This window comes from Pyrus communis, chromosome 5, assembly GCF_963583255.1.
Source record: "Pyrus communis chromosome 5, drPyrComm1.1, whole genome shotgun sequence".
Taxonomy (NCBI): Eukaryota; Viridiplantae; Streptophyta; class Magnoliopsida; order Rosales; family Rosaceae; genus Pyrus; species Pyrus communis.
The window spans coordinates 22,825,798-22,849,102 of record NC_084807.1 but is presented as its reverse complement, the minus strand read 5'-3'; the positions used below and the strand labels follow the sequence as shown (position 1 = coordinate 22,849,102).

Genomic DNA, 23,305 nt, shown 5'->3' with positions numbered 1-23,305 from the left:
TTGAGAGTTGAAATCTTGACAAAAGATAAATAATTTTGAAATATGCACGTTAGAAGTTATTTGGGGGTGTAGTTAATTTTTATTTTATTTTTTAAAATCCTTATAAGGTCAAAATTGTCATTGGATATTAGATGTATAAATCATTTAATATGGTGTGGTGTATTCAACATTAAGTGGAAAGCCTTTTTCATATCATATTTATAGCATCTCTCTTAAAAAAAGATGGGGAATCCCACCTCTACTATTGATACGGTACATATGAGGTATAAAAATGTAGTAAATGTAACATTACTTTATATTATATAGATGGAAGAGAGGATGCAGACCTAAACCTTGGAGTTAGTCCAAGTCACCGTGCATGAAAGAGGGTGGGGTGATGGATTAGGATCAAGATAGGTCTAACGTTCAAATCCCTCCAATATAACTGAAAACAATAATGCAATCCATTATCACCCTCTATCGTTTCAAAATCAAATTCAAGATCATAACTTTACTGGGATAACCCTAAACCCTAAACCCTATACCCTAAACCGTTTATGGTTCTGCTATTACATTTGTATTCGAACTATGCAGTGCATTGTCTATTTTTGGTTATGTTTTTACATTTAGATTCAGACTCTACAATATGGTGTTTATGAAATGGATATATATTTTTGACTTTTTTTTGTTTTCCAGCATAAATATTCAATATAATTAACTCATAGGACTAAAAAAAAAAAATGATAAAATTAACCTCTTCCAATTGCATATAAAATGTTCCTTACAACACAAGCATATGACCATGCATAATCTAATAAGCACATTTTCAGAGAAATTGTGAGCTATAGCTCTCATTTTTCAAGAATTCTGAAAAAAACTAAATAGTTGTATTTTAGGCATAAAATTTCGCATAATTCACTAATAAGACTCAATACACTGTAAAGACCGCTTCATATAACCTTTTTCTTATTGCTAGTGTTCTAAAAAACGGTTGAGGCAGCCGTCTAGGTGGTGCTTGGGCGCTAGGCGGTGGTGCTCTGCCGCGATTAACCCAAAATCATTTCTTAAATCGGCAAGGTTATTAGGCGGCGTAAATCGGCCGCTTGGGTGGTCTAGGCGGACGCTGGGCAGTTTGGCGACGAGAAAAGGAAGAGCTTAGAAGGAGGAAGGAACTCGAAGAAGAAGCGACGGAGGCCGCTGCGAAAATTTACAGAGCAAAGTTAATGGCTTTCCTCTTTCCAAGGAAGAGGAGGAAAAGGTAAAGCCAAAAAAATAATGCGTGTCCGCTTTCCAAGGCATCAATAAGGTTCCTCCGTTTGGGAATGTGGGAGAGATAGGGAGGAGGATAGGTGTCAAACCTCACACGTGGATTTTTATGAAATATTATCAAGCTTTTGAGATTTAAATGTTTATGAACCACCCAACCCACTACGTGAGGTTTTCAAATATTTATTGTTTAAAATTTGAATACTAATCATTTAAAATGTCTTCAATTATATTTGATCTCAATGAATTTAATTAATTTAACTTACTAATCATTCAAAATGTTTTGAATTTTTATTTCATTCATTAGAATTAAATTCATTTATACCATATGTAATAAATTTACTAAAAACTGACTAGGTCCCCGCCTAGTCTCCTAAGCGCTAGGCACCAGCCCCATCGCCTGACTAACGCCTAGCGTTTTTTAGAACCATGCTTATTGCGCACACAAAAGATATTGTGAAAACTCAATAATCACTTTTTTTTTTTCAATTTGTTTTATGAATTATTTACCAAAAAAGGATCACAAGACTGTCTTTTTAGTATCATTTCGCCGCACTATTAAACTTATTACAGTACATGCAAGTAAGAACACGAGCATACACTATTCAGCGCCTGGAATCAAGTTGCAATGGAGTACATCTCCTTTACCGTTTGGTTCGGATATTACTAGTGTTATATGGATTTCCAACTCACCCAAGAAGTTGAAGCCTTTGAATCCCCTTGGGGGTTTGCCTGTCCCTGACCTTTCAAAGCCATTTTTGATTCATCTTATCATTAAATTGTCCTCATTAACTACTAAAACTGCCAACTTTGTCTTTATATATTCTTGGTGTTTCCTTTTCTTAAGGAAAATATTGGAAAGTTGGACAAACTTTTATTCCTCTTTACTACACAAACAAACATGGGATGGAAGTAAAGGATTGTTCCTTGTTGACGTTTACAACATTTCCAAACAAGGCAGAATATATTTATTTCAGAAAATCATATTGTAAGTGCCTCGCATACTTCCAAAAGCGGGGTTCTGTCTTTATAATAATAGAGAAATTTTTTTAGTCGTAATTGTTTTCCTTAATCATATTTTTATCATTAGATATAGATGTCTTATGGTTAGATTTCTTGATATTTTAATAAACTGTAATATCTTTTGAATCATAACTTGTTTATGTTACTTCACATATGTGATCCAAAATGATGTTTTTTACATTAGAAATGGAACACTCCGTTAATCCATGGGAGACATATTTTTTGACTAATAGGTTACTAAGAATACCCAATGAATACATATGATAAAGAAAATGATAAACACACCTATTTTCTTTTTTGTTAAACAAAAGGGTCAAAAGCAGACAAAAGAGAAATTACAAAATACTGTCATGAGGTCAAGACGCCCTAGAAATATCAGACAATAATAACTTCTTACAAGAAGATGAAGCTTGCTCAAGATAGACTGTACTCAAAGAATGAGAGAGACTCATGTTGGCAACTCACCAGCAACAAAATTCATCTCCCAATAAATACGTCGAATATTATATTTCCAGTCACGGTTGCACGGAAAACTTGAATTAGTTGAGAGAGGATCCTCGCCGAATCTGCTTTGTGAGGATCCCGGATATTCTTCAATCACATCCGTTTATCGTACATCGTGTGGTCAATTTTCGTCAGGTATTGTTTATATTCAATTTTAAATAAAAAATTTACAATAATTTCTGATCACATAATGTACGATAAATAGATATAATTTAAGGATCCCCGACATCTTCACAAAAAGGATCCAGCGAGGATCCTCAGTGGAATCAGTTTACCAATAGGATATGACACATCTGGCAACTATGTGTTCGTTATGCATCCGCATCGTTGACACTCTTATATGTTATATCCAACGCATCTAATAAGCATGACTGGCCACGTGTAGCCGGACCATAAACATAAACGGTAGAGTGCTCCGTAGTAGACATTGCCACGGTTAAAACCCAAGCTCGCCGTTATCTTACTCAGACCCCAGTCCTTCTCTCACTTATTTCTCCAAAAAAAAAAAAAGAAAAAAGAAAAAAAAAAGAGAGGAAATTCTGTGTTCCGGCGCGGGAAAATCTCACCGGCGGGCGTTCCGGCGAAGGTACTCTTCCCGACCACTCTCATTCTTCTCAATTTCTAGGTTTTGCCCCCTCTGCTCTGTTTATCGTGCTTTCATACATGTAAATTGCGTATGTATAGGTTGTTGAAAACGCAGTTTGATCTCTTTGAGTTCTGTGTATTCCTCTCTATCTGTGTTGTCACTGCGCGCTCTCTTTGATCGAAGATCAAAATTTTAGGGTTTTTTTTTGCAGTGTACAGATTGATCGAGCAGAGGTTCCTGAGCTTGGAGTTGCATGGATTGCGATTGGTTTTTGTCAGTGACGTTTTGCAGGCGAAATGTCGTATAAGATGGTTTGGGTTTGACAGAGAGTGGAGGTTTGAGATTGGAGTGTGGGAGAAGCTGAGGTGGATAGTGTGGGAGCGTGTTCATTGAGTTGTGCTGTGGTGACTCAGTGAGCCTTTTTCAAACAAATGGTAGACTCTGAACTCTGATTGAAGCTTTCTAATGGCGGTGTCATATAGAAATTTTATGGTTATCTTATTTGGGGTTTTTGATATCATTGCACCTGAGAGGTATCTTGCTTTTGATCAACAATGGTGCTGCTTGTTTTGCAGCTTCTTCTCTGTGTGATTGTTACTCTTTTCTATCTATTTTCGGTCTTTGTAAAATGGGTGTTTTCATGTGCGCTGGTCATTTTAGATTGACATAATCGTGTCTATTGTTGTTGATATTTTCAATCTGATCTTGAAACCCGCTCTCGTTTTGATTGTTTGAAAATGTGAAACTTTTAAATGAAAAATGACGATTGGCTTATATGCCAAATGGAAGGCCATGTGCTTTTTCTACAGAATTATGGTATTTGATATCTACATGCTTGACTTCTGGTGATGATACTGAAAATTATCTGTAATTTCCTTCTCGTTATATTATTTACTAATTTACATTCATAGAATTCAATTTAGACGATGGAGTCTGCTGCGAAGGTAAAGTGGGTATGTTAGTAGCTATATCCAGTGATTCTGGACCTCAACGTACGCATATGGGCAAGCAAAATGAACTGGATATGCATTTATCCCTGAGCATCTGTTTTCTTACTAGAATGCGTCAATGGTTATTACTGACTGTGACTGTTAATTGCGTAATGCGTCTTAGTAATTAGCAACAATGTCAAATCTTTTTGAAAAACATTATTGAGAGATTTGTCATTTAAAAGTAAAGGAAAGCACTTAGTTAGCAGCTTTCAGGAGCCTTAAGTTTGATACCAGTTATGTTGAGTAATAGTAAGATCAGAATACCTGAATAAATTTGCAGTAGTGACCAGTTAAGCAGCATTACAACTTTGGATTATAGGATAACTTGTTTAACTTGGACCGCTAAGTGTGTGGGATCAACATCAAGCACTGAACGATTACCTCTTCTATAGTAAAAATTTGTAAAAAAAATGTGCGCTAACATTGGATTATTAGATGTATATTAGATCGTTTCCTATCGATTTAAGATTCTAGTATCGTGTATTTATTAGCTATATAAGAGTTAACCTAGGCTTTCTGCATTTACTGATGTTTCATTTCATTACCCTTTGAATAGGGACATTTCCTCTCATAGCTTGCTGAGCACAGCTGAAAAGAAATATAAATTACTGACAAAGTCCATAAAATTACTCACAAGGATCATATTTATTCTTTAATGGTCATGTACATTTGTTCTTACAAATGATTTACTTACCAAATTGCTGAAGAAATCTACTCATGGTTAGATGTATCTGATCATACTAGCTCAGGAAGCTTTATCTAATGGGGACCGACATGATGCAAAGGTAGTCTGTGGCAAATGAATGCCTAAGAATTTCCTTAAAAAAGTTTCTACGATTAGCCGCAACTTGCTGTTCTTTTTGCCAAATCCAGCCTTTTGTTGATAGTAATACCAAGTATGTTGGTCCTTCGTGTCAGTGCTTTTTGTTATTTGAATTTTTTTTGTGTACCAATTAGTTTCAGAAACCATGCATATTAGGAAGTTGTTCTTTAACGTTTGAATTGCCTACAACTCCGCAAGGCAAAATTTTCTTTATCTTCCATCATAAAATGATTTCTCTCCAAGTCCCTTTACATTATGTAGGAAAATATTTAATGCTTCAGAGCATAACTGATTGGGACAGATTTCAAAAGAAATTTGTTAATAGTTCCATCGTTATGGCCAAGACTTGGATTGTTAGCACTACTTGCAAATTTTCTTCTAAGTGGAATTAATTTTCATGGTACTCAATTTTGTAAATTTTATTGATACGTCAAATGATAAAATTGCATTTGGTTGTCTAGGAGAGCATATCTGGTGGGAATTCAAAAATTTATAAAAAATAAGCTATTGGTGAATCATGTGTGTTTATCTTCTTGGAAGATATGAATCACGTATGATTTCATTTGATCACTCTTAAAGTGCAACATTAAGTGGTCCTGTAGAATCGATCTGTTTATCCTTCTGTCTTTATATGCATTTTTCCTCCATTTTCAGATGCAATTATTCTAATGAATATGTTTGTGTTTGGCATCTCATTGCCCTATTCTGTATCGGTAGTTTAGTCCTAGCTGGGGTTTACTTGCTTATATGTCCTCTATCTACTGTTCTTATTTTAACATTTTGTCATTCAATCTGAACAGTATTTTTCTTTGGCAGTCTTTCCAACCCAAAAGTTCTTGGACTCCGAGAGATTCTAGCTGTCTAACTGATGGAGAGATGGGTTATGACAATTCTTCCAGATTAGATTCAAGGCGTGGTCACCCGTGGTTTATGGATTCCAATGGGCCGGAGCTCTTCAACAACAAGAAGCAAACAATGGAGTCTGTTAATGGCAGGCCAGTTTCAGGGACGGGTTATGACAATTCTTCCAGATTAGATTCAAAGCGAGGTTACCCGTGGTTTGTGGATTCCAATGGGACGGAGCTTTTCAACAACAAGAAGCAAGCAATGGATGCTTTTAATGGCAGGCTAGTTTCAGGAGTTCCACATTTGGCTGTTTTCCCGTGGGAAAACACTTCAGGGTTTCAATCAGTTCCAGGTCAATTCACTGATCGGCTTTTCGGAACTGAGCCAGTACGGACAATCGACCCAGGTGAGAGGAACATTCAATCCGTTGGAAATGGAAATATGAATTTGGGAAGAAAGGGTTTTGAGAATCAATATGGAAATGATTCGTCAATGGGTTTGTCAATGTCTCACTCTATCGAAGACCCCTCATCATGTCTCAGTTTTGGTGGAATCAGAAAAGTGAAGGTCAATGAAGTTAGGGACTCTGAGAATGTAGTGTCTGCATCTATGGGGCACTCCTACATTAGAGGAGACAACACTACAATTTCAGTGGGTACTGCGTATAATAAGAGCAATGAAAACAGCATATCTTTGGGTTCGACTTATAACAATGGTGACGAGAATGCAATCTCAATAGGGCCTTCCTTTAATAAGGCAGATGAAAATTTCATTTTAATGGGTCACACCTACAGTAAGGAAAATGGGAATTTCACATTGATGGCTCATAATTATAACAAGGGCGACAATGGTGACTTATCAATTGGACGGCCCTTTGACAAGGAGGATGGAAGATTTATATCAATAGGCCAGTCATATGAAAAGGGAGATAGCAGTTTCATTTCGTTAGGTAGCTCTTACAACAAAGGTGATGAGAGTTTTGTTTCTAGTGGTGCAACATATAGTAAAGCAAACGAGAATTTCATCTCAATGCCTCCGACATATAACAAGGCAGATTCGAATGCTGTACCAACTGGTCCTCCCCATTATAAAGGAGATAGCAGTTCTACGAGTCATAATTACAATAAGAGTGAGAGCACCACCATCGCTTTTGGAAGTTTTCATGATGAACTCGACACAAATCCTTCTGGCAGGATCATCAACAGCTATGATTTGCTGACGAGTAGCCAGAACACAGCTCAACAGTCAGAAGAACCTGGCCTGAAGGATCCAGTTCGGTCACATACGGATCCAAATGTAGGTGAAGCTCTGCAAGTTGATTCTAAAACTGATATGGTTCCAAAAATTAAAGAGCCAAGAACTGCTAGGAAAGCTCCTCCAAACAACTTCCCTTCAAATGTCAAAAGTTTGTTATCAACTGGTATGTTTGATGGTGTTCCGGTGAAGTATGTTTCCTGGTCACGGGAGGTAAGCTGATAACTATTGATCATTCTGATTCTTTTGACAGGTGATTAATTTTCTGTATTAATTCCTTGATTTGACTTGTATATGTTATCATCTGCAGAAAAACCTCAAAGCAACAATAAAAGGGGCCGGGTATCTTTGTTCCTGTGATCAATGCAATCACCCAAAGGTAAGAACTCTTGTTTGATTCAACTGCTTTGAAGCTAACGAATTTTTGATCTGAGATTTATAAATTAGCTTGAACATTTATTGTATGATGCAGTCTCTTAATGCTTATGAGTTCGAGCGTCATGCTGGTGCCAAGACCAAACATCCCAATAATCACATCTACTTTGAGAATGGAAAGACCATTTATGCAGTAGTTCAAGAGCTGAAGAACACACCTCAGGACGTGCTGTTTGACGCCATTCAAACTGTAACAGGGTCTCCTATTAATCAGAAGAATTTCCGCATCTGGAAAGGTGATGAATAATTAGATAATTTTCGGAGTGACCTGTTTAACACAATTCCTCTCACACAATCTCTATTTTTGCCTGTTTCAGCATCATATCAAGCCGCAACCCGTGAACTTCAGCGTATCTATGGAAAAGATGAAGCCGCTGCACCTTCTTGACATCGGAATCTTCCTAGTTAACTTTCTTGGGGGTAAATTAAGGTGTGATCGTGCGTAGCAACATACAGCTTATAGTAAATTACTAAGTTATAGACCTAAATTTGAATACTGGATTTGGTGGATGGTTTACATGTATTTTAGCTATATGAAACCTTTCATATACAAATAGAATTTCGGATTTTGGATGGTTTATTATCTATCTAATACTTGATATTGTGAGTACTTATTTTGCTCCCTGAAAAATCTTTGAAGTAACCACACAGAGTTGACCGCTTTCAAATTGAGAAGCATTATCTTCAGGCTGATAGATGATGCAGTCTCTCTTTGGAGGGCAACTATTGTTTGGGCTGGTTATCTTGGTCCTGCCATTAATTAAATAAATTTGAGGTTTGTATAACATGTTATAACACGAGTGGGTTGGATATTAATTGATATCTTCAAGTAAACTCGTTTTGTTTTACAGGATTATTTCGAAGTAGACTACTTTCAGGAACTAAGTTAGATTAAGCTAGACAAATTTAGTAAAGTGTTTAATGCAGTGTCAAACTAAGAAACAGAAAAATAATAAATTCTAATATTATATTATTCAGTTTTGTCTTTTTTATTGTCAAATGATAGATTTGTTAGATTAGGGAGCCGATGAAGTTCGAATCCACACCGTGGTGTAAAAACAACACTTCTCTTCACCATTGTGGTAGAGGGCCACTTGCACTTCTGTTTTTTTTTTTTTTTTTTTTTTCATGCTAGAAACATCTCCTTTCCTATTTTTCTCCGTTCTATCTCTTTTTATTCCTAATTTTTCTCCCCCTCCCTCTTTTTTCCCCTCACCCTCTTTATGCATAAAATGGAGTTATATCTTTGTTAAGAAATCGTTTTCGAATTCACTGCACCGTTCATCTCTAGAGATGAAACCAGATTAGAACAATGTTTAGTGAGTCTTTGATTAACCTAATCCGTCCAGCGAAGCTACTCATAGCTGTGATTCTCTTGCAGTGTGTCTATGCAGGTCAGAACCTGAGTCTTTGTTTTAGCTGAGCACATGTACCTTGGAAGGTATATGCAGTAATATATATATTTTTTTTACAGCTTCATTTGCCTAGTGAGAATTTGGAAATAATTTCTTACAGTTACCTTGCAGTATTCTTGGGGCCATAGTTATATTTGTTGGGTATATCTAGTTCTATGGGGAAGAAGAAAGATAAACCTCCATCTCTTGGAGCATTCTCCAATAGGGTGTTTTTCAAGTTTTAAAGCATCCACGAGAACTTGAGAATCTCCTTCAACAACCTTTTCCCCACATTGTTCAAGCTTTCCAATCTATTAATTAAATACCGCAAAATAATGATCATGTTTTTGTTAACAACTAGGAAAATAAATTCTTTTGCATAAACCCTTATGCAGAAGAGAGTGATTTCCCCTAACGTGGACTTTTCATATTCCCATTTGTTGCTGATTTGTAGTCATCTCTTCATCATCTGGTGCTTGATTCTGACTTTTTAATGAATGAGATGGAGGTTTATCTTTCTTCTTCCCCCATAGAACCAGATGTAGCCCAACAAATATAACTATGGCTCCAAGAATACTGCAACGGATAACAGTAAGAAATTATTTCCAAATTCTCACTCGGCAAATGAAGCTGTAAAAAAAAATTACTGTATATACCTTCCAAGGTACATGTGCTCGGCTAAAACAAGGGATCCCATAATTGCAGTAGTTACTGTGCCTAAGGGGTTAAAAGAAGAATAGTAAACAGGTCCCTTTTCTTTGTTTACCACTCCCATGATATAATAATTAACCCCAGAGAGTATTGCCTGCGGCAAAACCACTTCTGTGAGTATAAATTATAATTTATTGGTTCAAGAATTTGAAAGAGAAAAAAATGTTGAACAAAAGATTTCTTACCCCATAAAATGATGCCAAAAGTTTGATGTCAAATTGTATAGATCAGACTGGATTAGGCATTCTCCGTTCCATGAAAAGGGCAAGTATTGCGGCTTCAACAACCAGACCCCAAAAGCATGTAAAAGCTGTGAGGGAGAACTCACAAGGGTATGATCTTAGTGTAAAAGCCTGTGTTTTTTATTAGAATTGACCATCATATACTTTTTACTTAGATGAGAAAAATATGGAGTTATTACTGATACTTAAAAAAATCATCTCCGCACTCTTATATGTCTACAAAAAAATATAAGGGGAGTTTTGGAGTACTATTAACAGTTTTCTGAAGGAAAAAAAGAAGATCTACGGTGTCGATTTGAGAGTTCTTACTTGCAAAATGATGAAACAAGACCAGAAGAAACAAGATGCAGCAGTCACGAGGGTTTGAATCACTTTGCAACTGGTGATGATCATAATTTAGATCTTTGCCCTTTGTCCACGGAAAATTAAGTTCCGGTCCTTTGACCAGACTCAAAATAATAGCTCCCCCAACCGTGACTACGGTCCCCGCTACCTTTGCTTGGCTATGAAGTTCCCTAATGTTTACTTTCTCAAGCCTGCAAAACCATGATAAATTCATCTGCTTAAACTGTGCGTTTTGTCTGTGTGTTACCAAGGCAAGGTGTTATAAATCATACCTAAAGATCATGGCCATGAAAAATGCAATTGCAGGAAGAATATTGAACATGGCAGATGTGAAAGTAGCTGTAGAATATGACATTGCCATGTAGAAGAGGTTCATGTCAAGCACAGGGCTGTAAAGTGAACAAAAAGCACTTCAACTAAGATCGTTTTGAATTGCTTAGCTAAACGTTAATGTTACCCTTAACGGTTAAGAATCTTACTCGAAAAGGCTAAGCAGCATAGTCTTAGCAAGGATGGAAAAGGTCATCTTCGGCCGCGATTTCGTGGTGATTAATCTTAATGATTAGCAATATTTTCTAAACATGTCAATTTTCGTGCATAGATATTGAGAGAGCAAACCTATCCAAAATGAGAGCGAAGGGAGAAATGAGAACAGTTGCAATAGCCATTCTGTAGACTAAGAATACATAATGGCTCATTCCCTGGTTTAGAGCAAGCCTAGCAATTACGTTCTGACCTGCATAGCCACACTGCAATAGAATCACAGCTATGAGTAGCTTCTATTAACAGAAATGAAGAAAAACACAGAAATGTAGAAAGAGCATGTATCGAAGAAGAAAAGATAGAAGGGAATAAGAGAGAGAGAGAGAGAGAGAGAAGGTAATTGATTACATTGATACTGACTGAATGTTTACAACTATGAGAATACAGTTTATATAGCCATCATGACTAGCTTGCAGCCTAAACTATTTAACTAACTAATTCGATAACAACTCTAACAACCTTTCGGCACGTGGATATTGCCAACATCCCCCCTCTATCTCAATTGGGACTTCCCAGTTTGAGATTGAATGAATACTTTGAGAAATGCAGAACAATGAAATCCTTCTTGTCGAAGTACTCCTAGCCTTGCTCCCATCATCAATTAATCCTCTGTTCTTGGTGTTTAAAGTTGTCTTCATGCATCTGCATTATCAATTAATCCTCTGCTCCCATCAAAGAATTTCAGCCCCTCAAACTGATTTCTACACCGCTGTAGCCACTATTTTCTTTGCGATAAGGTTTCCAATATTTCACAATCAACATTCCTAGAAGACCTTCAATTTTCACAGATTCCACTGTATTTTCAGAAATCAAGAAACACAACCTTCTTTGGCAATTGGCCTTCAATGAAGAAAGGAAACAAGAACTGCACTCCGGCAATCGGCCTTAATGGAGTTGCACACAATAACAACAAACAAAACTTTTCAAGAACATTACTCCGGCTATCGGCCTTTAAGGAGTAACACACAATATCTGAGACAAAACTTTTCACTCTGGCTATCGGCCTTATGGAGGAAACAAATTGCATTCAACACACTCTTGGCAATCGACCTTTTTCGAGTGCACAAATCTCAAACAACCAAGAACTAATCACGCAACAAAAAGGAATGGCTATCGGCCTTAACAAATAAACTTGCATACAAGAAACCCTATTGAAGAAAACAAATTTTCACTGCGGCATTTAAGCAAACAGATAGAGTGCAGAATTTAATAGCAAAACCTAAGACTCGAGCTCGTGATCGGAAAACCCAATCAGAGAACCTCCACCAAACCACCAGCTACCAGAAAACCCTGACGAATAGAAAGAAGCCCTCAATGATCACAGAGGAAGAACATTCTCGAAGATCGAAACAATTATTCAAACCCATAAAAGATTATCAAAAATGAGAAGATTTTGTGCCTTACTTTGGATGAAACTCGTTCCATTTCTACAAATCTTTTAGTTGTTATGTCGTTGTCTTTGCAAGGGGAAAGAAATTTGGGGAATTTGGAGAATGGCAAAGTACCCCAGAGGGAAGAGAGTCAAATTCCACATCAAGCTGCACAAATTTTGAACTATCCTCCACACCAGCTACCAACACAACAATTCGGAGTTCAACTAAGGGAGACAACGATCCGAATCATAGCAAGCAATCAGACTATTAAGGTTAGAACTTCAAGATGCCGCAGGCTTGTGATCTCTATCGAGGTAGAGAGGAGGACCAGACATAAGATCAACCAAGAAGTTACAGTACCATCGCCGAAGCAACGAAGAAAATCTAATGAAAAACGATGAAAACGACGAAATCTAATGAAAAACGGAACCACCAGAATCCATGGCGTGAGCCTGGTGGCTCTGATACCATATTAACAGAAATGCAGAAAAACACAGAAATGCAGAAAGAGCATGTATCGAAGAAGAAAAGAGAGAAGGGAATAAGAGAGAGATAAAAAGTAATTGATTACATTGATACTGAACTAATGTTTACAACTATGAGAATACAATTTATATAGCCATCATGACTAGCTTGCAGCCTAAGCTATTTAACTAACTAATTCGATAACAACTCTAACAACCTTTCAGCACGTGGATATTGCCAACAGCTTCGCCGGACCGATTAGGTTAATCAAAGGCTCACTAAACATTGATCTAATCTAGTTTTATCTCTGTAATTAAACATGAAACAAAAATTAAGAGCTGTATATATAATGTGTAGAGGCTATAGTCTTGATTCATTATATAGACTCCTAGCCTCAGAGTTTCTCAAATTCAAGTACTCAACCAATGCAGTGAATTCGAAAACGATTTCCTAAAAAGGATATAACTCCATTTCTGCATTACATCGAAATTGGAAAATATGGTAGGGTTTGGCACTTTGCCAAATTTTGATTAACCAAAAACATTGTTAGTGGGGAAGAAAAGTTAGTGCAGTGAACAAGTTATTGCAACCAAATCAGGGATTAGTTGGATTTTATTTTTTCCAACGTAATAATAGTACGCAAAGGATTTGTACAAGCATGTTGTAGTAGCGAGTAGTAGTGATCTACAAATAATTTTACCTAATTAAAACTAAATTATTTCATGATTATGCTAATTATAGGCAGGTAGCTGGAAAATGAGTCCTATGATAACGACCCTCTAGCCCCCCCCCAACCCCCAAATGACAATGATTGATTTCAACCCTTTCAATTAATTAAGGCATGTTTAGTTAACAAATTGGGAGAATGAAGGTGTTTGTACCATACTTGATCAATCGTGAAACTACCAAGCACGGATCAACTTCATACCTTCAAGGACCTACTGAGGGATTCATGTTGAAGCATCCCTGCCGAAGCACAAGAGTTTTTCTCCACCCAGGAGGCCAATCACATCACAACACGTGTCAACGTCAAAATAAAGCTCTTAGAGTCTCATATTGATCGCGGACGAAAGCCGGAGACTCTCCTCAACTATAAAAGAAGACCATTTTTCTACAATGAGGGAAAAATTTCATTATTGTACTTAAACTAGTCATTAGAACCTAATAATGATGATTATGCTTGAACCTATGTATTTGTGTAAACCCTTCACTATTAATGAGAACTCCTCTACTCTGTGGACATAGCCAAACTTAGGGTGAACCACGTACATGTTCTGTTTTCTTCCCTATCTCTATCTCTTTGACATATTATCCTCACTAGGTAACCAGAGCAACCGGGCGAATCTTACAAACTTGACGCTTTATATTGTTCCAAAATCTCATCAATTTTGTGCATCAACAGAAGGAATCCGAGAAATTAGAAATAGAGGAAATAGGATCAAATAATACCCTAGCTGATCTGATCTTGTCTTTTTGGTATTTGATTACGGATTATTAGGGAAACGTACACTTTTTCAATTCCTTATATGTTAGTTGACGTATGGAAAAGTTAAGAACAGAAATCATTGATATTCATACTCATATTTTATTAAGGGAATTGTTATTAGCACTCCAAATTTTCTATAACTAGAAAGAAAAATACACTTGTAACGAATGTAGAATAAAATTTTTAGAGTGCTAATAACAATTTCCTTTACTAAACGGATGAAACTTAAGAATTAAAATAATTCCTATTTCTATTTTATGTAAATAAACATCCGCTAAGTTAATGTATTCCATAATCAATTAAACTACTCATTATCTACTATGATTCTGATCATCTCACACCAAACTACTCGACTTTAATAAACTTGTAAATATGTGAATTCTATCGAGTTTTCGAGGCAATACAACGTAGAATCCGTGGAACCCCTAGGGGCTTGGATTGGAGTAACCCCTCACAATTTTGGCAACTAAAATAGGTGCTTTGCTTGTTGAAGAGTGCACGCAAACACCAATGCACTAGCTAGTCGTGTCAATCAACTATCATCATTAGTATTAATTAAGTTATTAAACACTAGCGTTTATTGTTGTATTTTACTCTATTTGCAGCCTATTGAAGGAGTTGAGAAGCCCTCTCATTCCAACATTGCTAACAATTTATTTCAGCATGACTTGATCTACTCATCTAAAAAACCTATCATAATTATGCGTTTATCTTTCTTATCACGTAGAAATAGATATTTTTTTATTCTTTCAGTAATATTGGCATTAAATTGTCAGTTTACATGAAAGAATTATGGACTCAATCATGCACATGGTGGGTTTGATACACATAAATAAAAGATGTAGCATTAAATTTGATGGCATTAAAAGTAATACCAAATAATTCTCAACCATGGGATGTTTGCCATTTATTCTTTTTCCACCTACAATTTCAGTGACTCCACTCTTCCGATATATTTCAGTGGTCGAAGAGTCTTTTTGGACTCGCTTATGAGCGAGTCTGGCTAGCAACGCTCCTCTTGGCGAGAAGCAACAATAAATTTATGGTGAATTATATTTTACACCTTCAGGTTTGAAAGAAATTGTAATTTTATACAACATTTTTAAAATATTTCAATCTCATATATTATTTGTTATTTTATTTCAATGTCATGTAACCATTAATCAATCTGTTAACTTTTTTGTTAAGTGATAATGTGGTAAATATAAATCCACAATTTTTGCTGACATGGATGATAAATTTGCACCATGTGAATAAACTCAAACAAAAAAGAATTAATTAATAAACCCTCCCCCAGTTCCGCACACTGCCGTGATTCTTTCTCCCCATCCCACCATCGCCACCTTCGTTCCTGTCTTCAACTACGCCGACCCAAGCCTCCCCCGTCCCTTTCCTCAGGCAAGCTTTAAGCAACAAAGTAAAAAAAAATTCATAAATGTCAGTTTTTATTAAAACTTTCAAATATAACACAAAGTCACATCAATTGATCAATGTACCCTTAAAGTTAAAAACAAAATATTTTTATGGAAGTTATAAACACCGGAAATGAATCTTCTCCGGATCCCTTTCACCTAATCCTCCTCATTAAACAATCCGGACCTTTGAAATTTGATCCAACTGTTACAAATAGGGGCCCATTCTAAAAGTTATAATAACTTTAGCATTAGATCAAATTTCAAAGGCCCGTATTGTTTGACGAGGAGGATTATGTGGAAGGAATCATTTTCCATTAACACCAGATGCAAATGAAAATTTTTATGCTCATTCTTTCTTCCATGTTCTTTCATTTTTAGGGTTTTGATTATTCCCATATCCTAAGCCAATAAGTTTTTTTATTTTTTATTTATTTTTTTTCCTGAAATTCAAGTACGATATTAATTCATAACAAGAACAACGTACAATCAAAGATAAGAGTGCTACCAGTGGGCCTTAATAGAAACCATTCCAGGAAGTAACCCGAATGAAGGGAAAAAGTATGTCCCGCACCAACAAAATAACAATTAAGACTATCCTCCCAAATAATCAAAACATTAACAATGAAAACCATCCTCCAATAGAAGGTCAGTAATTAAGTCAGGGGGTTCCTCAAACCAAGGAAATTGGGTGCTCCAAGGTTAGACTGAATCTGACTAGCCGATAAGCCACTGTATTAGCATCTCTTCGCACAAAGCTTGCTTTTCACGTTTTGAATGACTGCAAGATCCTTCAGGTATCCTCTAATAAATGCTCAAATGGCCCGTGATTAACCACCGCATTATTTTGAATTGCGGCGATCACCAACAAAGCATCACCCTCAAATATGATCTACTCAGTCCTCCATTGATGCGCAAACACTGCTACTTCATGAGCAGCTGGGATCTCAGCTTGCATAGAAGACGTAATACCAGTCAACTTCATAGCCAAAGCTGCTATAAAATCCCCAACCGCGTTCCTAATGATGATGCCAACACCACCCACCGACTTCCTTCATAGCTGCGCATCAGGAGGTTTGACATGCTTTTGGACCACATTCCACTTTCTAAACTCCAATAGCCAAGCATGAGCTTGTAATTGGATTTCCTGTGGTGGTAAAACCGATCCCTGTTAAAGCATTGCATTACGAGTGTTCCATATCTTCCAAATCAACACCAGCGCCAAATCAAAGAGATTGAGCCAACCGAGTGAGCCATTTTGGAAACCCAACCTCTCTGTGCTGCAACGTTTGCAACCACAAAGGACTAGAGAACCATATTATTGCTGCATGAGAGCAATGCAATAAACCATGTTCTATTGTTTATGGTACGTTGGCACAAAAAGGACAACAGTCATCTATAAGGACCCTCATTTTCTTCAAATTGACTCTGGTTGGCAGAGCGTTCAAACAACTCATCCAGATACATATTTTAACTTTACCTCGTACCTTAGCTCGCCACAAAGCCTTCCAAAGAAACTGGATCTCCACTGCCATCATTGAACCAATCGGTATATCTCCACAAATTTCACTACACGACCGAGCGACAAAGTATGCACTTTTAATCGCAAAATTTCCTTGGGGTTCCTTAATCCAAATCAACTCATCAGGTGGACTAAACAAACTCAAAGGAATACTCATAATAAGGTTGGCCTCCTCTTCAAAGGAACATGTTAAAAATCAACTGCATATTCCATTAAACACGATCCGAAGCCACTAAGAGAGATCTCACAGTAAGGTTTGGATGAACTCCTACTGGTATAGGACTGAGTACTTTTGTATAATTGTCTATCGGGAGCCAGCTATCACCCCATATTTTTATATTCAACCCATCACCCACTCGCCAATGTGCTCCAGGTTGAATCAACACTCTAGCTGCCGCCACACTTTTCCAACAATAGGACGAATTTGTCTTCACCGTAGATTGAAGAAAATCCGTATCAGGGAAATAACGAGCTTTAAAGATTTGAGCAACAAGAGAGTATGGATGGTGGATAATGCACCAACCTTGCTTTGCCAGCGAGGCTAGGTTAAGGGCATACAAATCTTTAAAGCCCAATCCTCCTTCACTTTTAGGCTTACACTTCCTCTACCAACTTACCCAATGTATACTCCTGTTACCCTCTTCTTTCCCCCACCAAAACCGAGCCACCATTTGATTTAACTCATCACAGAACATCTTCGAAAGCAAGAAAGTCTGCATGGTATATAGGGGAACTGCCTGGACCACAGATTTAATGAGAATTTCTTTACCCGCACTACTTAGAAGACTCCCACGCCAGCCATTAAGTTTTTTCCAAAGCCGATCTTTAATGTTTGCAAACGTTGTCTTCTTAGATTTACCAGTGAGAACTGACAATATAAGATAACGGTCATGGTATTCCACCTAAGCAATCGGCAAGTAATTGAGCATCCATTTCATTCACATTCGCACTGAACACCACACAGCTTTTGGTAAGATTAACCGCTTGTCCCGAAGCCAACTCATAACATTTCAACAACTTTTTCAATTCACAACATTCTTGCAAAGAGCTTCTGGCAAAAATAAAGCTATCATCAGCAAAGAGGATATGATGAATACTTGGCGCACCATTACAAACCTTGATTCTCTGTATCCATGGTTGAGCTTCCCATACATTCAATAAGGCTGAAAGACCTTCCGTACAAATCACAAATAAGAACAGTGACAACGGATCCCCTTGCCGAATACCTTTTTTAAGCTGGACAAGACCCATTGGCTCCCCATTAAGCTTGAAAGAGTAAGAAACTAAAATGACACACATCATTATCCAATTAATCCATTGCTTAGCAAACCCCAATCGTCTCGTTATTTGCTCGAGGAATGACCATTTGATGCGATCATATGATTTACTGATGTCTAATTTCAGCGCCATCACACCATTCCAGCCACTATTTTTTTTTTTTTTTTCATAGCATGAGCAATTTCCGATGCCACTAAACAATTATCTAAGATTAGACGTCCAAAGATAAACACACGTTTGGATGGCGAAATAATGTCGGGTAAAATCAACTTCAACCTTTTCGTGAGAACTTTGGAACAGATTTTGTATATCACATTACACAAACTGATTGGCCCGAGTTGAGTCATGGAGATTGGGTCTGTTTTCTTAGGAATAAGAGTTACATGTGTAAAATTAATTTTGCGCATCATACTCCCTGAAGAGAGGAGAGAACGAACACCTTCACATATATCATGACTAACAATAACCCAATGTTTCTGATAAAACTTGAGTCATACCATCAGGTCCAGGCGCTTTAGTAGGGTGTATTTGAAACAAAGCAGTCTTGATTTCGTCCTAAACAAATGGTACCAAAAGACTCTGATTCATCTCGGCCGTGACTTTTGGTGAAACCGCACTAAGAACAACCGACACATCTACTTCTCCCGTGGAATCAAACAATTTCTGGAAATAATCCACTATTACCAAAGCCATCCCATCCTTACTGATGAGTCCATATTATACTATATATTTTACCCTAATCTTAGTATTAATTTATTGGTTATTTTGGTAGAATTTTGATACTTTGTTATATATTTCCAATATAGGATATTCGACTTCCTCTGGAGCAAAAGTGATCAAACGGATGAATTTTAGAGTGATTACAATTGGAAGATGTTCATGTGCCTTTCAAGATGATTGTGTCAAAATTCTAGATTTTTCTACCAAGCTGTTACCGTGGCAATGAAATTAAGACCCAGCGCACAGTTTTCCCAAATTGATGTTTTTGGACATTTTGGTTGTGTTGGAGGTCAAGATGGCATATATTGAGGAAGATTCCTTTTGAGAATCTGTAGGGGACATCTTCATCTTTAAAACGAGACCTTTTGGGACCAAATCGGAGTTTATTTGGTCAGTCAAAAGACTAATTTTCTGAGAACTCCGAATTCTAGTTCAAATAGGAAGCCTTTTATTTTTTGTTTTATCATTTAATTATGTTTCCTAGTTTTATTTAAGACCTTTTACTAGGAGAATTTTAATTAGAGTATTATAAATAAGGCTTTTTAGTCATTAGGGTTTTAGGGAGAGAAGGAGGAGAACGCAAACATTACTTTGGAGGATTCAAGTTTATTATCAAGGTGTTTTCTATCCATGATAATATTTTGTTTTATGATTGTTAGTGACTAGTTTTGTTTGCTAGAGTGAGGCCACGAGCCTTAGCAAGAATATGTAGCTTCTTTTCAATTTGCTTATGACATTGTGCATGCAAGTTTTGAATTATTAATCACTGTACTTTAAACTATCTACTTGTCTTGATGATTGGCCACCATTAGGATATTTAGAAAAGTAATTTGATGCAATTTTGGCTGAGGGCTGTCCCTGAAATTGGCGTTGGCTTCTTGTGGTTAATATGTGTAACTTCTTAGGATGGACAACACGTTTTAAGGGTTATATGGTTTTTTAGAAGGTTTTCACAAAACTTAAAGAGTCTTGCATATTCACATTCGATCTGGACTCCACGGACGGGTTGTATGTTAGATATACATTCAAGTAGGGCATATTTTATGAAAACCTAACCTTCAAACTATGCATGTGCAATTCATAATAATTGAAAGAACTATATAGAATTGTTAAGGTGATGGCGGAAACCTAATGCTTAAATTGATATTCAAAACTATTTTCTTTTGTTTTCTTTACTTTCCCAATTTATTTAATTGTTTTTAATTAAATTCGTTTTTAATATTTTAGGTCATAAAATCAACATCTTCCAAATTTTTTTTTCAAATAGTTAATTAAGATTTGGTTTTAACGTAAATTATTCATTCAATCCCTGTGAAAAATGACCTTACTTAAGCTGCTATACTACGACAACCTTTTACTCTTGCAAGTATTTTTAAGTGTTTTTATCCCTACTTTTGCAAGTGGTAAAATCCCTATCACTTACTTTCATGCCAATGCCCTGTTTCATCGACCAACCCATATAGTGCATTCCATCGTTGTCGACGAGAGGCTTTTTGATGAAAATATCTGGTATTTTGATAACCAAGACGCAACCAATTCGCTTTGGATTGTTGACGCCAGAACGCCTGTTCTTGTGTCAATAGCGAATGTAATCGAGTATACAATTCGTGCCTTTGGGCAATAGTTGTTTTAGTGAAAGGCTTACCAAAGAGGGCTTGCAATTTATCTTTCATTGCGACAATTTCCCCAGGAATGGATCCTTCTATGCTCTTAACTCATTTTAGCAATTGCACCCGTGTTGCCTTAATCTTTTCCATAACTTGATACATAGGGGGACCTTACATAGTTTGTAGACCATCATTCTTGAATTGCTGTCTCACAATCGTCCCTCACTGACCAACCATTTTCATACTGAAAACTCTTCTTAAATTTGGCTCATTTCCTTATCCCCCACTCTAACAAGATCGGGATGTGGTCGGAGGACGTAGGTTTCAAATGAACAACTCTGAACCCTGGGAGTAAGTCTAACCAATCCTGTGTAGCAAGCGCTTGATCTAATTGAACCTTGATACCATCATCCTTCATTGTTACCCAAGTGAAGTTGTTGCCAACAAAGACCATATCTTTCAATTCACAATCCCTCAACGCATTATGAAATCCTTCCATTTGCCTTTCACTATGTATATCCCCACCCTCCTGTTCAAAGGCCTGGAGAACTTCATTAAATTTTCCTAAACAACACCATGGTAATGATGAATTCTCCTTAAGCCGACGAAGCAACTCCTATGACTTGTAGCAATCAGCTTCAACTAGAAAGCCATAAAAAACGTAAGCCTCCAGTGAAAAGGCGTCTCCCACTCCTCATACTTCAAGATCGATATGATTTGAAGAGTATGAGCGAAGTGAAGTCTGCGCTTCCTCCTTCCACATAACAAACAAATTACCAGACCGACTTGAACTCGGTACCGTAAACACACACTGAAATTGTAATTGTGATATTAACTTATCCGTGTGTTCTCTGGAGCTTGTAGTTTCGCACAGAAAAATCACAGTGGGATCTTTAAAGAGAACCAGTCTTTTAAGTGCTCGAATGGCACGGAGGTTCCCAAGCCCCCGACAATTCCAACCGATAGAACTCATTGCACTCGGCGAGGCTGAACCTCGTCAGCCTTTACCACTTCATCAATCATTGAGTTCAAATAAGCACATTTCTTTATAGCCTGGGATCGTACAACATAGTCTTTTCCTTGAGTCACCCCTTTCCCCAGTTCGGGGATAGCTATCTTACTACAATGCATCTTTTTTTTTCTTTTTTTTTTTTTTTTTTCTTTCTATAATACGACCTAATCGATGTTGGATCTCTCTCCCATCCTCATTCCCAGTTCCAAAAATGAATGGATTCTGGTTAAAGCGACAGTGTAGTTTCACTCTGGTTATCATAGCTTGTCTTTCCAACATTTTTACCTTCCTTATTTCGTGGCCATGCACTTGATGTTATTATCTCGGTACCAAACAACATCAAAGGTTGACTTGGGCTCAACACAGTCTCACCAACTGGTGCCATGTATGGCAATATTGCCATACTATTCGTCTCCTCCATCAAGTCAGCATTAAGATTAGGAATATCCCGATGCCATATTATTCGTCTCCTCCATCGGGTCAACATTAAGATTAGGAATATCTTGATAAATCTGCCTCCCTTCAACCATAGCTTGCGAGCATAATTCCAAACCACATCACTCCGTAGTCCCATTCCACGAGACATGTATTCCATAGGCTGCACCAATCTAATTCCTCCCACCCATCATCGCTTCAGGTTCCTCATCTTCCTTCATAATCTCATCCATACTCTCCACAATTGGTACTAACATAGACCATCCACCATCAGGCCCCAAACCAAACCGTTTCCCCACAGGCTTCCTGTAATCCTTCCCTAAGACAACATCTTGAAACTACCTCCCATAAGGCTTAGCATAGTCATTATCCTGCAGTCCATGATATTTTTCACACTGATCCTCCACATGATCCATTATTCCACACAAAAAACAAGTAAATGGCAATTTTTCGTATCGAATGTCAACATTCAATGTTCGACCGTCTAGCTGTAATGCTACGTACTGTCTCAAGGGTTTTTGAATATCCAACCGGACCCTAATTCTAAGAATGCTTCCAAACTGTTCTTTCATTCGAATCTGGTCAGTGAGTACATACTTCCCCAATTGGTTGCCCAAAAACTTCCCCATCTGGCGTGTCATATAACAGAATGGTAATCCTTTCACCTGAATCCAAAATTCCTGATGAACTAGCGGAACCCTCGATGGATAGGTCATATTATTTGCCTTCGCTAAGACCAACAGAAATTTTTTATTAAATAACCAGGGACCCCCCCTCAGAATTGTATTTCTCTTAGAAAGAGAGTTGAAACCAAACGCGAAACGATCGTCTTCGAGATAAAAAATCAGCACCTGTGCCTTAGGGCGCCATAAATTCCGCATATGTCTCTTAAAGCTTTCCTTGTTAATTGATTTTGAGGCCAGCACCTTACCCACCAGAAACACCTTGGATGATTTTAGCGATCCCACCTCATGTTTGTCAAACACAACTACTTCATGTTCCTCTTTGATAATAGCAAACTTCCTCGAGAACTTTGAAACAATTTCTTCCAT

The 23,305-nt window shown here is 37.2% G+C and overlaps 3 protein-coding genes across 5 annotated transcripts; 1 reads left to right on the top strand and 2 right to left on the bottom strand.

Moving 5' to 3' along the window:
* Positions 1-3,147: 3,147 nt before the first annotated feature.
* On the top strand, positions 3,148-8,295 carry LOC137733962 (uncharacterized). 3 transcript variants are annotated; one of them, XM_068473188.1, is made up of 6 exons: positions 3,148-3,358; positions 3,577-3,792; positions 5,990-7,486; positions 7,584-7,652; positions 7,746-7,944; positions 8,026-8,295. In XM_068473188.1, exons 2-6 carry the CDS (start codon positions 3,790-3,792, stop codon positions 8,094-8,096), a joined length of 1,839 nt encoding a protein of 612 aa, XP_068329289.1. In that variant the 5' UTR covers positions 3,148-3,358; positions 3,577-3,789; the 3' UTR covers positions 8,097-8,295. The 3 variants fall into 3 exon arrangements, with proteins under 3 accessions (XP_068329289.1, XP_068329287.1, XP_068329288.1); XM_068473186.1 differs by having other exon boundaries at positions 3,570-3,792; XM_068473187.1 differs by having other exon boundaries at positions 3,555-3,792.
* A 1,232-nt stretch (positions 8,296-9,527) lies between these two features.
* Positions 9,528-21,305, bottom strand: LOC137734430 (WAT1-related protein At2g39510-like). The gene is made up of 8 exons (XM_068473702.1): positions 21,169-21,305; positions 20,623-20,764; positions 11,019-11,179; positions 10,880-10,954; positions 10,673-10,789; positions 10,365-10,591; positions 9,759-9,924; positions 9,528-9,678 (listed from the first exon to the last, which is right to left on the bottom strand). The coding sequence occupies exons 1-8, from the start codon at positions 21,303-21,305 to the stop codon at positions 9,528-9,530; spliced, it is 1,176 nt and encodes a 391-aa protein (XP_068329803.1).
* Positions 21,306-22,591: 1,286 nt separating this feature from the next.
* LOC137734428 (uncharacterized protein At4g02000-like) lies at positions 22,592-23,305 on the bottom strand. Its single transcript, XM_068473701.1, has one exon. The coding sequence runs from the start codon at positions 23,303-23,305 to the stop codon at positions 22,592-22,594; it is 714 nt and encodes a 237-aa protein (XP_068329802.1).

Excerpts from the sequence above, each read along its gene's own strand:
- LOC137734430 (XM_068473702.1), bottom strand. The coding sequence starts at position 21,305 with ATGGAAGGATTTCATAATGCGTTGAGGGATTGTGAATTGAAAGATATG. Across the intron at positions 11,180-20,622 it reads AACAGGGCATTGGCATGAAA|AAGCTACTCATAGCTGTGAT; the intron begins GTAAGTGATAGG and ends TTCTGTTAATAG. Across the intron at positions 9,679-9,758 it reads GAGCACATGTACCTTGGAAG|TATTCTTGGAGCCATAGTTA; the intron begins GTATATACAGTA and ends TATCCGTTGCAG.
- LOC137733962 (XM_068473188.1), top strand. Across the intron at positions 7,487-7,583 it reads ATGTTTCCTGGTCACGGGAG|AAAAACCTCAAAGCAACAAT; the intron begins GTAAGCTGATAA and ends TATCATCTGCAG. Across the intron at positions 7,945-8,025 it reads GAATTTCCGCATCTGGAAAG|CATCATATCAAGCCGCAACC; the intron begins GTGATGAATAAT and ends TGCCTGTTTCAG.
- LOC137734428 (XM_068473701.1), bottom strand. The coding sequence starts at position 23,305 with ATGGAAGAAATTGTTTCAAAGTTCTCGAGGAAGTTTGCTATTATCAAA.